At 40.0% G+C, this 21,823-nt stretch overlaps 1 protein-coding gene across 1 annotated transcript in view; it reads right to left on the minus strand.

The window, feature by feature from the left end:
- Nucleotides 1-21,823, minus strand: part of N4BP2 (NEDD4 binding protein 2) — a 63,356-nt gene that overhangs the window by 40,089 nt on the left and 1,444 nt on the right. The window contains exons 2-6 of the mRNA XM_008055588.1: nt 17,169-18,318; nt 12,475-12,599; nt 9,604-9,692; nt 6,704-6,780; nt 854-1,009 (exon numbers count right to left, since the gene is read on the minus strand). Of these exons, the coding sequence (XP_008053779.1) occupies nt 854-1,009; nt 6,704-6,780; nt 9,604-9,692; nt 12,475-12,599; nt 17,169-18,318 (1,597 nt within the window). The remainder of the gene's footprint in view (nt 1-853; nt 1,010-6,703; nt 6,781-9,603; nt 9,693-12,474; nt 12,600-17,168; nt 18,319-21,823) is intronic.

Below are 21,823 nucleotides of genomic sequence, written 5' to 3' on the forward strand. Positions count from 1 at the left end.
AAAAAAAAAAAAAAACCAAACAAACAAAAAAAAGTCCATGCTCTGAACGGGAGGAGGGGGGAAAAAAAGGAGTCCATGCTCAGTTGGTCATGGTGGCTCACGTCTGTAATCCCAGCACTTTGGGAGGTAGAGGCGAGAGGACTGTCTGAGCTCAGGGTTCGAGACCAGCTTGGACAACTTGGTGAGACCTCATCTCTACAAGAAATCAAAAAATTAGCCAGGAGTGGTGGTGTACACCTGTGGTTCCAGCTACCTGGAAGGTTGAGGCAGAAGGATTGTCTGAGTCCAGCCATTGAGGCTGCAGTGGCCATGAGTATGTCTCTGAACTCCAGCCTGGGCAACAAAGTAAGACTGCAGCTCAAAAAAAAAAAAAAAAAAAAAAGAGTCCATGCTCTTCAGCACTTTGCAACATAGCTTCTCAATTAAAAAAAAATCACTCATGAATTTTCTCTTTCCCACTTCCTACTTTTTTTTTTTCCTTTTGAGACAGGGTCTCTGTTGCCCAGGCTGGGGTGCAATGGCATGACCACAGCTCACTGCAGCTCCAACATCCTGGGTTTAGGTGATCCTCCTGCCTCAACCTCCTGAGTAGCTGGGACTATAGGCGCACGCCACCATGCCCAGTTAATTTTCTGATTTTTTTGTAGAGACGAGGTCTCACTACGTTGCCCAGGCTGGCCTCAAACTCCTGAGTTCAAGCAATCCTACTGCCTTAGCCTCCCAAAGCCCTTATCAATAACAAAAGTTTACCTTATTTTTAAGGTTAATCAGTGACTTCAAAAGCTGCAAAATTATCATAGTTTTGAAAATTATGTTTCAAACTGAATTTTGTACATGAGGCATTTGAACCTACCAAGTGTTTTTATCCTCACAAGGATATTCACACAACTCAACACGTTCAATCTTCTCTGGAACTGAAGAACTCATGATGATTGGCACTGAAACAACACGCTGATAGTGTTCCAACATTCTTATTATCTTTTCTTTGCTTACCCCATGAATATTACGTCTGAAAATTCCAGGGGAGAAAAAAGTTGACAGAATATTGGTAATTAAGTTTTTTTTTTTTTTGGGTAATTATTAAAAAATGGGAACATGTGTCTAGAAAAACAATAATATATTTCTAATGCGTAAGAATACCGAAGCTGGTTTATTATAATACAATATATACTATTTCGTTCTAATGTTCATTTTATTAAGGATACTTTAAATCATTATTTTCTTCATCGTTCCAAATATCCTTTACCAACTTGGAAAGATGAGTAGATTGCAATAACTTTAAAAAAATCCCATAAGAATATGACCATCATTTAAGACTTTGATTAAGTATGAACTAGTGAATTAAAAAAAAAAACTCTCACCAAAGGGTCTTTCACTTACACCAGTATGACACACCAGACATCCCCAAGAGCCCTCCTGTTACAATAAAGCTACACCCAAGTCAATTAAAGCAAACAGACATTTAAGTTCAAACAAAGAAAAAAAACTCCTAGTATGTGAAGTTTCTGGATGTCCAAATCTGAAGTTTGCTGTCTGAGTTTTCACTCATAGTGGCTTATGTCTTTTTATATTTTGTTTATGAGCTCATATTGGGTTGAACTTAATAGATGGGGACCCTTAGGCTGAAAACTAGGGGTGCTTCCATTCAGATACCATCTAGATGTGCATCTGTCAGGGGCCAGGTGGTATGCTTTAGTCTCTCAAAGGTTTTGTCTTAGTGAAAATATTTCAGTTGCAACTCTCCTATCTTAGGCTGGATTCAAACTTTGTGTCTGGACCTAGGGATAATATTAGCATTTGTCACTTGGGCAAATCTGGCTTTCATATTTACCTACCTCAATCTTGTCTGGTTTCAGATCACAGAGAAGCAAAGAGATAGAAAATATGAAAGAGAGGTTAAGAGACATAGACACAGAGGACAGAGCAAAAAGGTCTAGTATATATCTAATCTAAGTCCCAGAAAGAGAAGAGAATGCATGGGACAGGACCAATTTCAAGAAAATGCTGAGAATTTTCCAAAACAGATGAAAAATACCAATCTCCTGACTTAAGAAGCCAACAAATTCCAAACAAGATTAAAAAAAAAAAAAAATCTATGACTAGAAACATGGTACTGAAATTGTCATTCACCAAAGACGATGATATTAAAAGCAACCTGAAATTTGTAAAACATCACTTAAAAATAGTCATCTATAAAGAAAGCAACAATCAGAATGACAACTGACGTAACAACAATGACGTAAGTCACAAGAGAGTTAAATGTGACTTTCAACAACAGAAAATAACTCTCTAGAATACATGTAATACATATCTAGCAAAAGTACCTTACAAGAATGAGAACAATAAAAGGATTTGCAGATTTTTATTTATTTATTTATTTATTTTGAGTAGGAACCTCACTCGGTCACCCAGGCTGGAGGGCATTGGCACACTCACGGCCACCACAGCCTCCACATGTTGGGCTCAGGTGATCTTTCTACCTCAGCCTTCCAAGTAGCTGGAACTACAGGCACATGCCACCATACCTGGCTAATTTTTTCATTTATGGTAGAGATGAGGTCTCGCCAAATTGCCTATGCTGGTCTCAGATCCCTGGACTCAGGCAATCCTCTTGCCTTGGCCTCCCAAAGTGCTGGGATTATAGGTGTGAGCCACCGCGTCTGGCTAGATTTGCAGATTTTTTTAAAAGTTGACACCGAGCAGACCCTCACTGTAAAGAAAATTCTGAAAGATGGATGTCAGGGCAGAAGGAAATTCCCAGATGAAAGGTCTATGGGGCAAGAAAAAATGAAGCAGAAAGCAACAGCAACATGAATAAGTGAAAACAAACACTGTTTGCAGACTCTGGACGATGGTAGCAGTTGGTAGGGACATAAGTATTGGAGTTAAATTATTTTAAAATCCTTGTGTTTACAAGGAGAAGAGCTAAGAAAATAGTTTAACTTTATAGTTGGCATGTTAAAACTTTAAGGTAACCAGTCAAAGAACAAAAAGTAGATACAAATTTCCCAGTTAGTAGAGAAGAAAAATATTGAATAAGGAAATTTGAATTCAATTCATTTTTTAAATCTAAAATAAAACATGCTAGGGAAAAAAAACTCCAACCGTATGATTTTCCTTAATAGGAGTACAATCAAAAGGTGAAACAGACAGAAAGCACAGAACAAGATGGTAAGAAACAAGATCAATTACATGAATAATCAAAAAAACCATACAAGAACGAAGCTTATCAGTTAAAAGTCAAGGTGGGCAGAGTGAAGTCTTGAAAACCCCAACATAGTGGTCACAAGAAGTACACCTAAGATGAAGAATACTGAAAGTAAAAGCATGGAAAAAGAACACGCAGATACTAACTAAAAGGAAGCTGGCGTCGTTCTGTTAATGTTAGACAAATTAGACTTTACAACAGAAATTGCTATTAAAGAGAAAAGAAAATTACAAGAAAGGGATAAAAGGTTTAATTAATTAGGGTGATATTAAAATCTTAAACTTGCATATACTTTAAAAAAATCCCCTCAGAAAGCAAACACAGGCAGAACTATAAGGAAAAACTGACATGTTCAACAAAATAAAGGGAGGGTTCACCATTTCTCTCTCAAGTAGAAGAGATATCAGCAACAGAATTAATAAGCATGTGATGGATATACTAATACACTGTAATCATGTTTATTCTTACCAACTTTGAAACATTTATTAAAAATTGACAATTAACTAGGTCACAAAATGTCTTTTAAAATATTGAAGAATTATTATCACACAAACTACACAATCTGACCTACTGCAGTTAAAAACCAATTTTTTTTTTTTAAAAAACCCTATTTGTTCAGAAATTTAAAAACACAGCTCTAAATAACCTAAGAGTTAAAGAATAAAATGAATCATAGGGCAAATTAGAAAATAACTAAATAATAACAAAAAGAAAGTATTGTATACTAAAATTCTGGCACAGAAAAGTGGTACATAGGAAAATTTTACAATAGCACTAAATGTTCATATTAGAAAATGGCTAACCATTCAGACAAAAAAATTTTAAAGACAGAAAAAACAAAGCAAAAGAGTTTTTCAAAAAGAAAAAAACACAGAATAAAGAGAAGGAGAAATGAATTAAGCATTTTTTAAAAAATTACAATAGAGATCAATCAAGCCACAAGTTGCTTATTTGAAAAGGCTAATAAAGAAATCTGATCTCCGGTGAGCATAATCAAGAAAAAAATAAGGTAGATAACGTAAACATATGATGATTGAAAAGGAGAACTTAGCTGCTAACACAGCAGATATGTAACAATAAGAGGCTGCTATCATTGTTTTCATAAAGTCTTTATAAATTTGAAAATTTGTTGTAATGGAAAAATTCCAACTGAATATTCTCACAGAAAAAATACCAGATCCAAAGAATTTTTAAAGTAAAGTCTAACATTCAAACATAAGTAAATTTAGAAAAGGGAAAAAAAGGAGATAATTTCCAATTAATTTTATGAGCCTAAAACTATGATATCAAAGCCAGGTGGCTCACACCTGTGATCCCAGCACTTTGAGAAGTGAAGGCAAGAGCATTGCCTGAGCCCAAGGGTTCGAAACCAGCGTGGCAAATTGGTGAGACCTCGTCTCCACAATAAATAAAAAGTTATCTGAGCCTGGTAGCACACACATTTAGTTCCAGCTACTAGGAAGGCTGAGATGGAATGATCGCCTGAGCCCAGCAGGTCAAGGCTGCAGTGGCTCTGAGCGTGCCACTGCAGGCAGCCTGGGTGACTGTGACTCAAAAAAAAAAAAAAGACAAGGAGAGGTAAGAAAGGAAAAACTGTCAAACAATCTTACTCATTTATACAGATGCAAAAATCCTACATGGAATGTCAGAAAATAAAATCTAGTAATGTATCAAAAGGAAAATGAAAAGTAATTAAGTACTGCTACATGCTACCACATGGGAGAAATTTTAAAGCATTATGCTGGCCAGCACGATGGCTCAGCCTGTAATCCCAGCACTTAGGGAGGCCAAGGCGAGAAGACTGCCCAAGTCTGAAGGTTTGAGACCAACCTGGGCAACTTGGTGAGACCTCATCTCTACAATAAATCACAAAAACAAGCTGGACGTGGTGGCATGCACCTATAGTGCCAGCTACTTGGAAGGCTGAGACAGAAGGATAGCCTAAGCCCAGCAGGTCAAGGCTGCATTGGTGTCAGCATGTTACTGCACTCAGCCTGGGATATAAGAGTGAGACTCCAACTCAAAAAAAAACAGGGCAGGCCATGGTGGCTCACACCTATAATCCTAGCACTTTGAGAGGCCAAGGTGAGAGGACTGCCTGAGCCCACAGGTTCGAGACCAGCCTGGGCAACTTGGCGAGACATCTCTACAATAAATCAAAAAATTAGCTGGTCATGGTGCCGTGTGTCTGTAGTTCCAGCTATTCGGAAGGCTGAGGCAGAAGGATCGCCGAAGCCCAGCAAGTAGAGGCTGCAGTGGTCGTGAGCATGCCACTGCACTCCAGCCTGGGCAACAGGGACTCAGACTCAAAACAACAACAACAACAACAAAAAAAAACATTATGCTAAGTGAAAAGATGCTGACCAGGCTCAGAGGCTCATGCCTATAATCTCAGAACTCTGGGAGGCAGAGGTGAGAGGACTGCCTGAGCCCACGGGTTCCAGACCAGCCTGGGCAACTTGGCAAGACCTCATCTCTACAATAAATCAAGAAAAACGAGCTAGCTTAGTGGCATATGCCTGTAGTTCCAGCTTCCTGGCAAGCTGAGGCAGAAGGATTGCCTGAGCCCAGCAGATAGAGGCTGCAGTGGCCATGAGCATGCCATTGCCCTCCAGCCTGGGTACCAGAGTAAGACTCCAACTCAAAAAAAAAAAAAGATGCAGACACAAAAGGGCACATAACATAGGTGACATTTATATGCCATGTCCACAATAGGAAAATCCACACATACAGAAAACGTATTAATAGTTGTCCAAAGGAGGGGAAATTGGGAGTACCTGCCAGCAGGCATGAAGTTTTTTGAGTGTAGAAAAACGTTCTGGGATTTGACAGTGGTAATGATCACGCAACATTGTGAATATACTAAAATCAGGTTGTCCTTTACTCAATATTGAAATTAGTTTAAATTACCAAGAAAAAAAGAGCCTGACCAAAATCAAGCTGGGACTATCTCTAAGGGAATACAGAGCACGGAACAAAACAGGCCAAATGGCCATGCCCTAAGTGACATCTTTCTTCAAGTCAAGCAATCAAACTAAACACTACAGTCTTGCAGGGTAGCGGCAGGAAAGTGAAATGCCTGGATGGCCGGCTACCTGCTACCTTCTCCAGTTCTAGCTCCTTCCACCTTCCAGGAGTCTAAGTCACAGGGCAGCTACAATAATCCACCCTTCCCAATAGCGCGTGGTTCACATGTGTCAAATCTTAGATCTGTTCTAGTTTCAGACACTAATGTACTATTAAAGGTAAAAAGTACTGACAGTATAAGACAATTAGAATGTTTTGACTACTAACTCAATTTTAGAAACAAAAAAGACACAAAATTTACATCAAACTGGGAAAAAAAAACCCATAGGCAATACAAAATGTGCTATCAATTTTTAAGTGAATAAGTTGCAATCAATTCATTTATCATTTATAAGGGGAAAAAATCTAGATGAACTGCCCAGCACTGTGATGAAAAAAAAAACATATTAGATAGCTTCCAAGTTTTACCTTGCAAGTTCCTTTGGTTTGAACTTCCACCACGTGTCTGGTTCCCGGAAATGGACTTTATATTTATGTTTTTGAGACTATTTACAAAACAGACAAAAAACATTTTAAAATAATTATTTCAATAAAATTAAATTCACTGTTTACAAACTCATAGCATGCTAAAAGTGAAAGAATCTAAAAGATTATCTTTTTTTTTTTGTCAAGGAGTCTTGCTCTGTCACCCAGGCTGGAGTGCAGTGGCATGCTCACAGACACCCCAGCCTCGACCTGCTAGGTTCAGGCGATCCTTCCGCCTCAGCCCTTCAGGTAACTGGAATTACAGGCATGCACCACCACGCTCAGCTAATTTTTTGATTTATTGTAGAGATGAGGTGTCACTAAGTTGCCCAGGCTGGTCTTGAATCCATGGGCTCAGGCAATCCTCTCACCTTGGCCTCCCAAAGTGCAGGGATTATAGGCCTGAGCCACTGCGCCCTGCCTGATTATCTAATCTTTTTTTTTTTTTTTTTGAGTTGGAGTCTCACTCTGTTGCCCAGACTGGAGTGCAGTGGCCGCTCCCGGCCACCGCAGTCTCGACCTGCTGGGCTCCAGTGATCCTTCCGCCTCAGCCTTCCAAGTAGCCAGAATTACAGGCATGCGCTACCACGCCTGGCTGATTTTTTGATTTATTGTAGAGATGAGGTCTCGCTGCCCAACCCACGGGTTCAGGTAATCCACTCACCTCAGCCTCCCAAAGGCGCGGGATTACAGGCTGAGCCACCGAGCCTGGCTTGATTATCTAATCTTAATGGGTGTGTTAAATTGGCAAAACACATAATCTCTCTAACCCAGCAACAGACTTCCAGAAATTTATATAACTGATAAATACTTACATACGAATGGAAAGAGATAAATACAAAATGTGCTACTCAGTTCACCACTATTTGTAACCGCAAAAAAATACAAATAACTCAATGGTTATTAATATAGAAATGGCTATTTAAATTAAGGTATAATCATAAGATGAAATATTCTACACTAATTTTTTAAATCCTACATGTATTAATGAAAAAAAGGTACTTAAATTGTTAAGAAAGGGCCGGGTGCAGTAGCTCACACTTATAATCCTAGCACTTTGGGAGGCCAAGGTGAGAAAATTGCCTGAGCTAAAGGGTTCCAGCCCAGCCTGGGCAACTTGGTGAGACCTCATCTCTACAATAAATCAAAAAATTAGCCAGGCATGGTGGCATGTGCCTATAGTTCGAGCAATTTGGAAGGCTGAGATGGAAGAATCACCTGAGCCCCGTAGGATGAGGCTGTGGTGGCCTTGAGCAGCAAGCAACTGCATTCTAGCCTAGGTTACAGAATAAGACTCTGACTAAAAAAAAAAAAAAACAATGATCAAGAAAGGAAGATAAAGTATTTTTATGTAGGTAAAAAAGGATTACACAGCTGGGTGCAGTGGCTCATGCCTATTATCCCAGCACTTTGGGAGGTCTAGGTGAGAGGATTGTCTGAGCTCAAGGGTTCAAGACCAGCCTGGGCAACTTGGCGAGACCACATCTCTACAGTTAAAAAAAAAAAATTTAGTCAGCCGTGGTGGCGGGTGCCTGTAGTTCCAGCTACTTGGAAGGCTGAGACAGAAGGATCACCTGAGCCCAGCAGGTCAAGGTTGCAGTGGTCATGAGCGTGCCACTGCACTCCAGCCTGGGCCACAGAGTAAGACTCCAACTCAAAAAAAAAAAAAGGGATTACACATTTATATATGCATAGAAAATTTCTGGACAGATTCTCAAAAATACTATTATAAACATCTATCTTTAGGGAGTAGAAACTCTCTTTTTTACAGTTTAGAGACATATTAATGCATGACTTTGATAATTTTAAAACTATTTTAAACAATAGCTCAGTATATTTTGAAAAGCTAATATGGCTATAATTTACCAGTCAAGTGCTATGTCTGCACTAGATCCATCCCCTCTCTCCTACTCAAGGATAAATGACTACCTAAGTTAGCTTTTTAGTAAGTTAATCATGGCTAACGTTCTGAAAGAGGTGACATCAAAACTGAGCAAAAAATAATAGGCAAACATTTAGCCAGACAAATATGGAGGATAGGAGGAGTGAGTATATTCCAGTGAAATTTGACAGACTCAGAAAAATAGCTCAGTTGAGAATTCTGAATTGCTCTGAATTCAGAATTCTGAATTGCTCTGAAACTTCAAAAGAAATTTCAGAAATAACAAAGGACCACCAAATTTTGATTCTGCCAAGCATGAAGAATCAGAAATAAATATTAATAAATACACATATATACACACGAAAAAACCATAAAATTATAATATTGCCACCTTCTCATAAAAGACAGCAAAAACCAAAACAACCTCAAAACTTAAAAAGATGAATTTCAGAATATGAAAATTAAATCAATTTAGTTTTATGAAAAAATGTAGCTATATTGTCCTATGTTTCTCATTTTGCCAAAGACCACAGAAAGTTCAGTTACAGACTGAGCCGAGTGGCTCATTCCTGTAATCCCAGTACTTTGGGAGGCAGAGGGGAGAGGACTGTCTCAGACCAGGGGTTCGAGATCAAACTTGGCAACATGGCAAGACCTCGTCTCTACAATAATTAATGAATTGACTGGTCATGGTGGTGCACACCTATAATCCCAGCTACTTGGAAGGCCAAGGCAGAAGGATCACCTGAGCCCAGCAGGTCGAGGCTGTGGTGGCCATGAGTATGCCACTGCACTCCAGCCTGGCGACAGAGTGAGACTCTGACTCAAAAAAAGAGAAAGTTTAGTTACAGACAGTCCAAGATTCTGAGATTCTCAAGTGCATGAAATTCACTTGTGTAGTTAACATCCCCCAATAATTTCAAATCCACATTATAAACTTATGACAATTTATGGTACAAACCAAAGCAACATATGGCCTCATTTCCCATGCCTGTAGATTTGTATTATCTATTATTATAGGAGATATCTTCTTCTCAAATGCTTCTTTTGCTGAAAAACACAATGGAAAACAACAAAACATTTTTAAGTATTATCTTGATTTTTATTTTTATTTATTTATTTTTTGAGTTGGAGTCTTAGTTGCCTGGACTGGTCTTGAACTCCCAGGCTCAGGCAATCCTCTCTCCTCAGCCTCCCAAAGTTCTGGGGTTACAGACTGATCCACCGTGCCTGGCCTATTTTGATTTTTTAAACTCTGATCTTAGGCTAGTCCAAAGGTAGTGAGTTATCTCAACGAACTATTCACTAAGTCAGTTACAGAGTCAACGCCTTATTCTACTCATCCCTCTTCTCACTACTGTACTTGACTAGTCTTAAAAAATGTCTTTGTCTGGGCATGGTGGCTCATACCTATAATCCCAGCACTTTGGGAGGCTGAAGCAGGAGGACCACTTGAGCTCAGGAGTTCAAGGCCAGCCAGGGCAACATAGTGAGAGCTCATCTCTACAAAAATTCAAAAAATTAGCAGGAAGAGGTGGCACACACCTGTAGTCCAAGCTACTCATGAGGCTGAGATAAAAGGATCAGCTGAACCCATCAGGTCAAGGCTGTGGTGGCTATGAGCATGCCACTGCATTCTAGCCTGAGCGACAGAGAGACTCCAGTGCACACACGCACACACACACACACAAATCCTACAAGCCATTAAATTGCACAATTTGAATAAGAGTGAATGGTATGGCACATGAATTATATCTTAATAAAGTGGTTTTAACTAGAGTGCTGCCAGCTGGGCACAGTGGCTCACGCCTATAATCCCAGCACTTTGGGAAGAGGCAAGAGGATTGCCCGGGCCCAGGGATTCGAGACCAGCCTGGGAAACTTGGCGAGACTTTGTCTCTACAATAAATAAAAAAAAAATTAGCCAGGTACGGTGGCACATGCCTGTGGTTCCAGCCACTTGGAAGGCTGAGGCAAAAGGATAACCTGAGTCCAGCAGGTAGAGGCTGCGGTGCCCATAAGCATGTCACTGCACTCCAGCCTGGGCGACAGAGTAAGACTCCTACGAAAAAACAACAACAAAAAAAACCAGTGCTGCCTATGAGCTTATTATTATTATTGCTGTGGTTGCTGCTGCTATACAGGCACTCTTCATTTTCACTTATCCCTTACAACTGCCCTGGGAGTTCAGTATTATTATACCTTTTATAGACGAGGACACTGGGCCTAGCAAATTATAAACAATTTGCACAAAACCACAGTTAGTGACTGGCAATTCCAAGGCTGATCTTCATCACCATATCATACTGCCTCCCTTATTTTTAGTTGTGCTGGTATTTTCATATTCTCAAGGTCTCACTTTAATCTTCAGTTCAAGAAAGAATATATAAAAATTTAACAATATCTGAAGGCAGCAAACTCAAGAATACCTTTCACAGTGCATTTATCATAAAAGAAAGGCTGCAATATGGTAGGTCTTAGGACTCCTCAGATAAAATTCAAACTATAGGCTGGGCTCGGTAGCTCAGCCTGAAATTCAGCATTTTGGGAGGCCAAGGTGAGTGGATTGCCTGAACCCACAGGTTCAAAAATAGCCCTGGCAGCAACTTGGCAAGACCTGGTCTCTACAATAAATCAAAAATTAGCCGGGTGTGGTAACACACGCCTGTAGTTCGGGCTACCTGGAAGGCTGAGGCGGAAGGATCGCCAGAGCCCAGCAGATCAACTCTGGGGTGGCCATGACTTCACTCTAGCCTGGGCAACAGAGTGAGACACCAACTCAAAAAAAAAAAAAAAATTCGATCTATGCAAATAATTAAACATTTAATGATAATACCATCTTCAGTGAATAGACAACTGTACACTAATAAAGAAACTAAGATTTTACCTATGATCTCCCTGCAGAGAGGCTTTTTTATTCTCATACTATCCTCCATAAAAATTGAACCACTCTAGAAAGGACAAGTGGTTAACAATGCAAATTCCATTTTAGGAAACAGGAACCAGAGTCCACCAGACAACTGTAAGTAACTTGCTTAAGCTATTCTAAAACCCACGTAGAAAATTATATTTACTTTTGAGAAGATCCCCATTGATTAAATAAAACGGAGTCTTATTATGTCATCCAGGCTGGTCTGGATCTCCTGGGCTCAAGTGATCCACCCTGCAAGTACTAGGATTACAGGCGTGAGCCATTGCCTCAAATACTAACTCTTTTAATCCTCATAACAATCCAATAAGACTACCTCTTTTGCCTCTTATTATGAAACATAAGAATTCATGTTAATTATATTCGTTATTATTTTATATACACTACATAGTTATAGAATTAATTATATATTTTTTAAAGTCACGCCTCAAAAATACAAAGTCAATTGTTCTTTTCTTTATCTTTTTTGTGGAGTCGAGGTCTCAATATGTTTCCCAAGCCTCAAACTCCTGGGCTCAAGCAATCCTCCAGCCTTAGCCTGGGATAACAGGTATAAACTACTTTGGCGCAGGGATTACAGATGTGAACTACCACGCCTGGCCGAAAGTGCATTTTATTCTTTTTTTTTTTTTTTTTTGAGTCAGTCTCTCTCTGTCACCCAGGCTGGAGTACAGTGGCACGTTCATGGCCACCCCAGCGTCGACCTGCTCGGCTACTGCGATCCTGCCGCCTCAGCCTTCCACGTAGCCAGAACTACAGGCATGTGCATCACACCTGGCTAATTTTTTGATTTATTGTAGAGACAAGCCAAGTTGCCCAGGCTGGCCGCAAACCCCTGGGCTCAGGCAATCCTCTCGCCTCAGCCTATATTACTCTTGATATTACCCAGATGTCTACCCTTACCACGATTCTGGTTCCATTCATGTGCTTCTCCTAAGTGCTTTACATCAAACTGGTACTGTCCATTTACGCAAAAATAATCATCAGTACTAAGAATGACTCCACTCGGATTATCCTCTTGCAAAGTCCTATGAAAGACAAATGGAATTATTTTCATTAATTTTTTAAAAATTATCTCTCCTTATTTTTACAAAGCCATAATCCAAATATATAATTCAAGTACTATTATTTAAAAGAGTAAGAATAGTGCAAGATTCAAACAAACCATGTTGGAAATTCCCTAAGCAGGAGTTTAGCTCCCAAAAAAATTGACCTAAGGCAGGTCTATTTTGTGTTATGTAAATTATGAACAGAAACTTTTTCTTAGTGTCATAAAGACCTTTATTCTTAACTATGAAGGTTTGAAGACTAAGAAATTCTTAATTATTCTTTTCTGAAAATGTAAAGTTCATTTCTGCCAGACCCTGCTATAAGCACTGGGCATATGGTGGTGAGAGTCTTTTTTTTTCTTTTGCATTGGAGTCTCACTCCGTCACCCAGGCTGGAATGCAGTGACATGCTCATGGCCAGCGCAGCCTTGACCAGCTGGGCTCAGGCGATCCTGACCCTTCCAAGTAACTGGAACTACAGGCATGCCTCACCACATCCGGCTAATTTTTTGATTTTTTTGTAAAGATGAGGTCCTGCCAAGTTGCCCGGGCTGGTCTCGAACCCCTGGACTCAGGCAATCTTCACCTCAGCCTCCCAAAGTGCTAAGATTACAGGCTTAAGCCACTGCATCCGGCCAACAAAAATTCTTGCGCGCAGGGAGTACACACTCTAATACCATGACTGATGGTAGCATCTGTAATATTGAAACGTTTTATGATTACATTGCTCCTCCACTCACTCCTGTGCTCATCCTGTCCTCTCCCAAGGCTTTCCTTTTCTGGCACTTCCTGTTTACCCATTAACCATGTCTATACCTCGGCTATGTTAAAAAGCCCTAACTCTGACCAGCCCAGGCAACTCTCTGTCTTCCAGCCTCAAAGGATAACAAAACTGTTTTGAAGATATCCATTCATGGATTTAAAGTCGATCATACTCAGTGATGTATCACAGAAACAAAGAACAGAGTACCATATATTCTTCCTCATAAGCAGACCTTGAACAATAATCATAATACTATAAGAAAGGGATTGACAGTAGTGGGAAACTGCCAGGGGAGGGGGGATGGGATTGGCAGTTGAGGGAAACTGCTAGGGGAGGGAGGGGCATACCTCATCAAAAAGGGTACCTGCATAATCAACGTTTGTATGCCTAACCCTGAATTGTACCCCACACCTTTATAATAATTTTTTAAAACAAATAAATATTTTTTTAAATTCCAGTTGAAAAAAAAGATACCCATTCATGACCTTCTTTCCATAAATTCGTAAATTTTTGTATCTGTCATTTTTTTTTTGAGTTGGAGTCTCACTCTGTCGCCCAGATGAGTGCAGTGGCCACTCCCGGCCACCGCAGCCTCGACCTGCTGGGCTCCGGCGATCCTTCTGCCTCAGCCTTCCAAGTAGCTGGAACTACAGGCGCGTGCTACCACACCCGGCTAATTTTTTTTTTTTTTAATTTATTGTAGAGATGAGGTCTTGCCAAGTTGCCCAGGTATGTCTCGAACCTGTGGGCTCAGACAATCCACTCACCTCAGCCTCCCAAGGCACGGGATTACAGGCTGAGCCACCAAGCCCGGCTGTATCTGTCATTTTATCTGTGGAGCTGCACACTAGTTTAATCCTGTGGACCATCCTCTCCAAGAAAATTCGGCTTCTCTGTATCTATACTCTTCCAGGGTTCTCTCTTCATTCAAAAACTACGAGGTTCCTAATCTGTGACAAATACTTCTTCCTCTTCCCACTCCCTAATAGCAGCTGCTCTCATTTGAAGGCCCCCAATACCTGGTTCTTCAAACCTGTCTCATAGCTCTAATGCCGTTTTAGGTACCACCCATCAGTCCAATCTCTTTCACAAAATATAATATCATGACTGACTGTAACATCTGTAATACTGAAATGTTTTATTATTACCATTGCTATTCAATCAACAAGAAAAGCCTATAATGTATCTACAGAAGAACATGCCCTAGAGATGTATGAGCAGAATATGTGAAAATTCACTGGAAGATAAATCAGACACAGAAAAGATAGCAAAACACAACTGATAATGAGCTTAAGAAGGATGTGTCCCAAATATCTATGCATATTCATTAAAACAAGATACACCAGGGTCAAAAAGAAAAGAACAGGCTAAGAATATCAGAGGGGAAATAGTTAAAATTTGAAAGAAAAAAAAAAACAAGCCTAGGAAATAAAATAGATTAGGGGCTGAGCACGGTGACTCACGCCTATAATCCCAGCACTTTGGGAGGCTGAGGTGATAGGACTGCTTGAGCCCATAGGTTTGAGACCAGCCCGGACAACTTGGGGAGACCTCATCTCTACAATAAAACAAAAAGAAAACAAATCAGTAGGTGTGGTGGCACCTGCCTGTAGTTGCAGCTACTTGGAAAGTTGAGGCACAAGGATCACCTGAGCCCAGCAGGTCGAGGCTGCGGTGGCTGTGAGCATACCACTGCCCTCCAGCCTGGGTGAGAGTGAGACTCCAACTCAAAAAAAAAAAAAATACACACACACACACACATATATATATATTTATATATATAATATATCATATATATATAATATATATATGATATATAATATATATATATGATATATAATATATATATATGATATATAATAAAATAGATTAGGTGTAAATCTGGAATTTAAAGAGCTATGAAAACAATACTCTCAGCCGGGCTCCGTGGCTCAGCCTGTAATTCCGCACCTTTGGGAGGCTGAGGTAAGTGGATTGCCTGAACCCACGGGTTCGAGACCTGCCTGGGCAACTTGGTGAGACCTCATCTCTACAATAAATAAAAAATTAGCCGGGCATGGTAGTGCGTGCCGGTAGTTCCAGCTACTTGGAAGGCTGAGGCGGAAGGATCGCTGGAGCCCAGCAGGTCGAGGCTGCAGTGACCAGGAGTAGCCACTGCACTCCAGTCTGGGCAACACAGTGAGACTCCAACTCAAAAAAAAGAAAAAAGAAAACAATACTCTCTAAGGAATACCCTGAAACCAAAACGAAGCTGCCTGGAACCCTGGCTCCTGTCACCCAGATCAAGGCCCTTACAACCTACCTTACCCACACAAGGAAAATAGGTGAACACAGGAGATAAAATAACTAAGGCTGTATTCTGGGACAAATAAATGATGACAATCATAAGTTCTCTGACTGCCAGTAGTCATCCTATGCCCTCTTCCTTCAAATCACATTTCTAAAAGATTATTTAACAGCCGGACACGATGGCTTACGTCTGTAATACAGGCACTTTGGGAGAGGGAGGTGAGAGGATTGCCTGAGTCCAGGGGTTTGAGATCAGCCTGGGCAATTTGGCAAGACCTTGTCTCTACAATAAATCAAGAAAAATTAGTTGGGCATAGTGGCACGCGCCTGTGGTCCCAGTTACTTGGAAGATTAAGGCGGAAGGATTGCCTGAGTTCAGCAGATTGAGGCTGTGGTGGCCATGAGTATGCCACTGTGCTCTAGCTTGGGCACAGAGTTAGAGTCTGACTCCAAAAAAAAAAAGATAATTTAGCAACATACTATAATCCTGAATTTCCAACTACCAGTAAAATTCATTTACTTAAGACTTCCATTCCATGAATTCAGGATTGATTATGTCTCTTCAACTCTATAATCAAAGCAGAACCCATCTTTCTCCCACTCAAATGAGCTCTCTTCCACATAAAGCTACTTCTGTATATTTCAATAGCTCACACTCTTGGAATCATCTTTAATTTTTTCTTCTGTCTCTCCAAATAATATTTTGAGATGAAAGAATTCAATAAAAAACTTTCAGAGAAAACAGTGTTATTAACTACAAAGAACAATTCAGAGCCGGTGGCTCAAGCCGGTAATCCCAGCACTTTGGGAGGCAGAGACAGAGGATTGCCTGAGTCCAGGGGTTCAAGATCAGTCTGGGCAACATGGCAAGACCTCGTCTTTACAATAAATCAAGAAAAATTAGCACACGCCTGTAGTTCATCTACTTGAAAGGCTGAAGTGGAAGGACCACCTAAGCCCAGCAGGTAGAGGCTGCGGTGGCCGTGAGTGTGCCACTGCACCCCAGCCTGGGTGTCAGAGTGAGATGCCAACTCAAAAAAAAAAAAAACCAATTTGGGGCAGGCGCAATGGTTCACGCCTATAATCCCAGCACCTTGGGAGGCCTAGGTGAGACAACTGCCTGAGCTCATGGGCTTGAGATCAGCCTGGGCAACTTGGCGAGACCTCATCTCTACAATAAATTTAAAAAAAAAAATTTTTTTTGCGGCCGTGGTGGCACTTGCCCGAAGTTCCAGCTACTCGGAAGGCTGAGATAGAAGGATCGCCTGAGCCCAGCAGGTCGAGGACTGCCGTGGCCGTGAGCGTGCCACTACACTCCAGCCTAGGCGACAAAGACCCCAACTCAAAAAAACAACAACAAAAAAATCAATTTAGTAAAAAGAAAGCATTTTAGGTATTATTAAAGATCTCTACTAAGTAAAGTATTTTGCATATCCACATTATCTGCTCGAATTCAGACATTATACGCTTTTTGTAAGCACCATTAAACCTCATACCTTGCCAAAAAAGATTTTCCTGATCCTGGAAGCCCTCTGAGAAGAACCAAAGCTAGTCTCACACGTGACTTTGTCTTCTTTTTTCCAACCTGAGCAGCCAGGTTTTCTTGGACTTGGTGAGCAGTGGTTGCCTCTTGATTTCTCTGTACCTTTTCTGGGGAAGTGTGAGACATAACCGAGGGTGGAAACATATAGGTGACAGATCTCCGGTGTGTAGCTGAGATTACAGCAGGAGACACAAAGTCATGGTTGCCTTGGAAGAGGTCAAAAGGTGGAAGAATTGGGTTCCACAGCCGGGGAGAGAGAGAATGGCGCAGCTGCCAAGGGAGAGTCGTCAGCACCGGGTAGTAACTCACAACCTTCCCCTTGGGCAGTGGTTCAAGATACTTCTGCAGCGTGAAACTGACCCCTTCAGAAGGCACAAACTCATCAGAGACCGAAGCAGATTTCTGATCCCCTTCTGAATCTGGTGAATCAAACTCTGGAAGGTTCGAAGAAGCCTGAGGTGGTTCATGGGCATCCAAATCTACAGGAGATTGAGAGAACTGAGCCTTGGCACACTCGGATTCTAAAGGTTCTTTCTGCTTTGGGTTGAGATGGCTACAAACCAAGTCAGAGTCACTCACTACATTCAAAGAACTTCTGAGAAGAGGATCTTCTTGGTGGGTATCTTCCGATGCCAATGCGTTATCCTTTATAAAACACTCGGACTCATTCGAACCTGAATGTGAAGGTAACGGGTCTGAACTTAATGCAGAAGCAGAATCCTCTACGCTTTCACTGTTCAAATCCATATTTTGTGTAGAAGGAACGGGAGTCATATCACTTGAATCAGAATTGATAAACTCACTCGGGTGATTAGAACTATGAACATCTTGCAGAGGTAAAAGGGAGCTTGCTTGGTCATCAGGTGAAGAGTTCAGATTCTCAAAAGCATTCTGTATTAAGGAATCCAAGTCTTCAGGTAGCTGCACATCTAAAAATGAATCCATTTTTGAATTTTCACTCTTCTTTGCAGGACACTTTTCCATGATTTTACTTTCTGCTGCACTTACTTGGTTCTCAGAAGCAACAAAACTTTGTGAAGATGACTCCTGTATCTTGGCATCGGTGGCAGATAATGCTAATAGACAATCAACAGCATTTTCAACTGTATAAGAACAACAGAAACATAGAGAGTGAAAAAGCATGATATATAATTTTATTAAAATTCAGCTAAAATTATAATGAATTTTGCACTGAATAGAACATACAGAACTTTATATACTCAAGTCATTTTTTTTTTTTTTTGAGTTGGAGTCTCACTCTGTTGCCCAGACTGGAGTGCAGTGGCCGCTCCCAGGCACCGCAGCCTCGACCTGCTGGGCTCCGGTGATCCTTCCGCCTCAGCCTTCTGAGTAGCCGGAATTACAGGCATGCACTACAACGCCTGGTTGTTTTTTTGATTTATTGTAGAGATGAGGTCTTGCTGCCCAGGTGGGTCTCGAACCCACGGGCTCAGGCAATCCACTCACCTCAGCCTCCCAAAGGCGCGGGATTACAGGCTGAGCCACCAAGCCCAGCTTCAAGTCATTTTTTTAAATTAATATTTTACTAACACACCAAAGTCTGTATTAGAGAAAAGTCTGAATGATGGAGACAGGTATTCTTGTTCTTTCAGGCAAATAGTAATGAACCAGGCTAAAAAAAATATCATCTAGTAAATATTTTTGGCTAAATTTACTGAGTAAATGTATAAATATCTGTAACTGTATATATTAGGATTATTTATAAAGGTCCTAAAGCCAGTTAATATATTCAACAAATACCTACTGCATGTACTTTTTGTTTTGTTTTTTGCATGTACCTTTAAGTATTGAGTATTGTAAGTACCTGCTTAGTAAATTTGATTTATGTATATGGTCCATGCTATGAATTTCATGGAACATAAAAACCGTTTACGAGCATGTACTACATATCAAAAACACTTTAAGATGAATTAAGATATAACCTTTACTATACTCAAAGAATTTTGCTGTCTAATAGAGGAGATTAAAGATAATATTAAAAGATGATTACATCTGAGTTTAATCTAGATTATATTTAATAATCTAAATAATTAAATAATATATAAATTATATTTAACCTATATTTAGATTAGATTATTATATGCCATAGATGCCTGTAGGAAAATAAGAAAAGATTTCTTATTAAGTGATATGTAAGCTGAGCCTTGAAAATTAAAAAGTACCAGACACAAGAGGGCAAACCCAGGCTTAAAAATACAGAGCATACCTAAGGTGTTAGGAAAAACTGGTCGGAGTGCGGGCACACAGTGATACGCATGGTAGGAAAAGAAAGATCAATCTAGAGAGGAAAGCATGTGAAACTAGGAAGGGCCCTGTATATCATGCAAATATTCATTTTATTTTCTAGGGGAACTTGAGGGAAAACTGCCAGTCATAGCATTTCAACTAGCAGCTTTATACACATCACCTCACTGAATTCTCAAATAATACTATGAGGTATATTATTCCTAGTGAAGAGATGAAGAAAATAAAGTTCAAGTCCAGTGTGGTAGCTCACGCCTGTCACATCCCAGCACTTTGGGAGGCAGAGGCAAGAGGATTGCCTGAGCCCACAGGTTTGAGATCAGCCTGGGCAACACGGCGAGACCTCATCTCTACAATAAAATAAAAAATTAGTTGGGTGTGGTGGTGCACACCTGTAGTTCCAGCTACTTGGAAGGCTGCAGTGGAAGGAGCACTCCAGCAGGTAAGGCTGCAGTGGCCATGAGCATGTGACTGAACTCCAGCCTGGGCAACAGAGTAAGACTCTGACTCAAAAAAAAAAGAAAAGAAAAGAAAATGAAGTTCAAAAAGCACATGAACTTGGCCCAAGTCACACGGATAGTGTGAGACAGAGTCAGGACTGGTGCATCTGACTCCAACACTGAGCCCTTTCTGCTATCACACAAATAGGGAGCCTTTAGAATTTTAAAGTATTAGAACTTTGGGGGGGGGGGTTTGTTTACTTTTATTTTCATGTTTTGTCTTGCTATTTTAAGGAAGATACGTCTGTCTGGAAGCAGCATAGGACGGTGGGTAGCAGCTCTGGTCTGGAGTCAGAACACCAGCATTTAAATCTCTACGGCTGGCTGTGACACTGTGAACAAGTTAGTTAACATCCCTAAACCTCAATGTTCTCATTTGTAATATGGGGATAATAAAAGTACCTACCTCATAGGTTGTTGTGAGGATTAAATGAGATAATCCAGGAAAAAGTGCTGTGCGCAAGGACCGGCACCTAGTGAGCACCCAATTAATGTTCCCTTAAGAAGAAAAACAAAGAGGGATTGGAGGGGGCAAGCCTGGCAGAGAGACCAATTAGGAATCATAGCAACACTACAAAGGCTAGATAGAAACCCTGAAAATGGAAAAGGAAAAAAAAGAAAGCAAATATAAGACGTATTTCTATGAAAAAAATCTACATGATAGTAAAACCAGAAAGAAAAAGATGAACTAAAAGACTAATATGTATCTGATGAAAAACAGCATTAAGCAAAAATAAATAAAAGGTCAAGATAGGTTGAGAGTTATCACATAAAAAGTCCTTATACAGATTGTTGGGAAAAATTTAAACCATGATATTTTTTTAAAAGGCATGAATAATTGACACAAGAATGCACAAATTAATTAGCAATCATGTTTTTTAAAGTTCAATATTCCTCTTTATTTAAAACACACAAAATAAGAAAAGGTGCAATTTTATTTCTATTAAAATGTTACTACACAATTCTGAGAAGGTTGTGGTAAAACCACTACACTACACTGAGGCAGTGCTGGGAGTATCACAAATCAGTACATGTTGTCAGGAGGCAATTCAGCAGTCTGCTTCCCAGAGCTGAAAGTTGTTCTTACCCTGAGACGCAAGAAAACAAAACTCTGGAACTAAGAAAAAAAGGTCAAAAGAAAGAAGCACCTGTTTTTACCAAGATGACCTCTGCAGTATTAATTATTCATGAAAAACTTAGATACAATTAAATAAATTAGAGCATTAACAACCCAGTGGAAAAACAGATTGCAACATTGAAACGATGTTTCTGTTAAGTTTAAAAAGCAGAATATGAAATTTCATGGATGCTATGATTTAAACTACTCAAATACCAGGTGTTTATGAACAAGGTCTACAGAAGATTCTAGAAAATAGAAGTAAGTTTGTGTTGTCATATAGGGTAATATAGTTTTCTTGCAATTCTTTATTGCTATGTTAGTTTATGTGCCACAAATAAATGTTAAAGACATCAACATTAGGAGATAAATGCTGAAGTAGTTTCCAAAACTCTCTACACTACCATTTCTGAGCTTTACGTGCACTACTGGAACCTGCTTTTCTGCAGGCGTCACCGGCTAGATAAGATATGCTCACATGACAGACCACATGATGACTGAAACTGAAAGTTTATCCCACATTACCAAGATTTCCCAATTCTAGAATAATTTTATCTTCCATCATCATGGCCAATAACAATGCTGAGCATCAGTGCTTAATTTACTCATTCAGTCAACTTATAGATTCTGTCTATAAACATACTTCTAAACGATTTATTACAAGTAGTTAATAACCCATTATACTGAAGACTTTACCAAAAACAAAACTAAACTCAATCTTCACCC

The sequence above is a fragment of the Carlito syrichta genome, unplaced genomic scaffold, assembly GCF_000164805.1.
Source record: "Carlito syrichta isolate Samal-C Ts95f unplaced genomic scaffold, Tarsius_syrichta-2.0.1 Scaffold301888, whole genome shotgun sequence".
NCBI classification, from domain to species: Eukaryota; Metazoa; Chordata; class Mammalia; order Primates; family Tarsiidae; genus Carlito; species Carlito syrichta.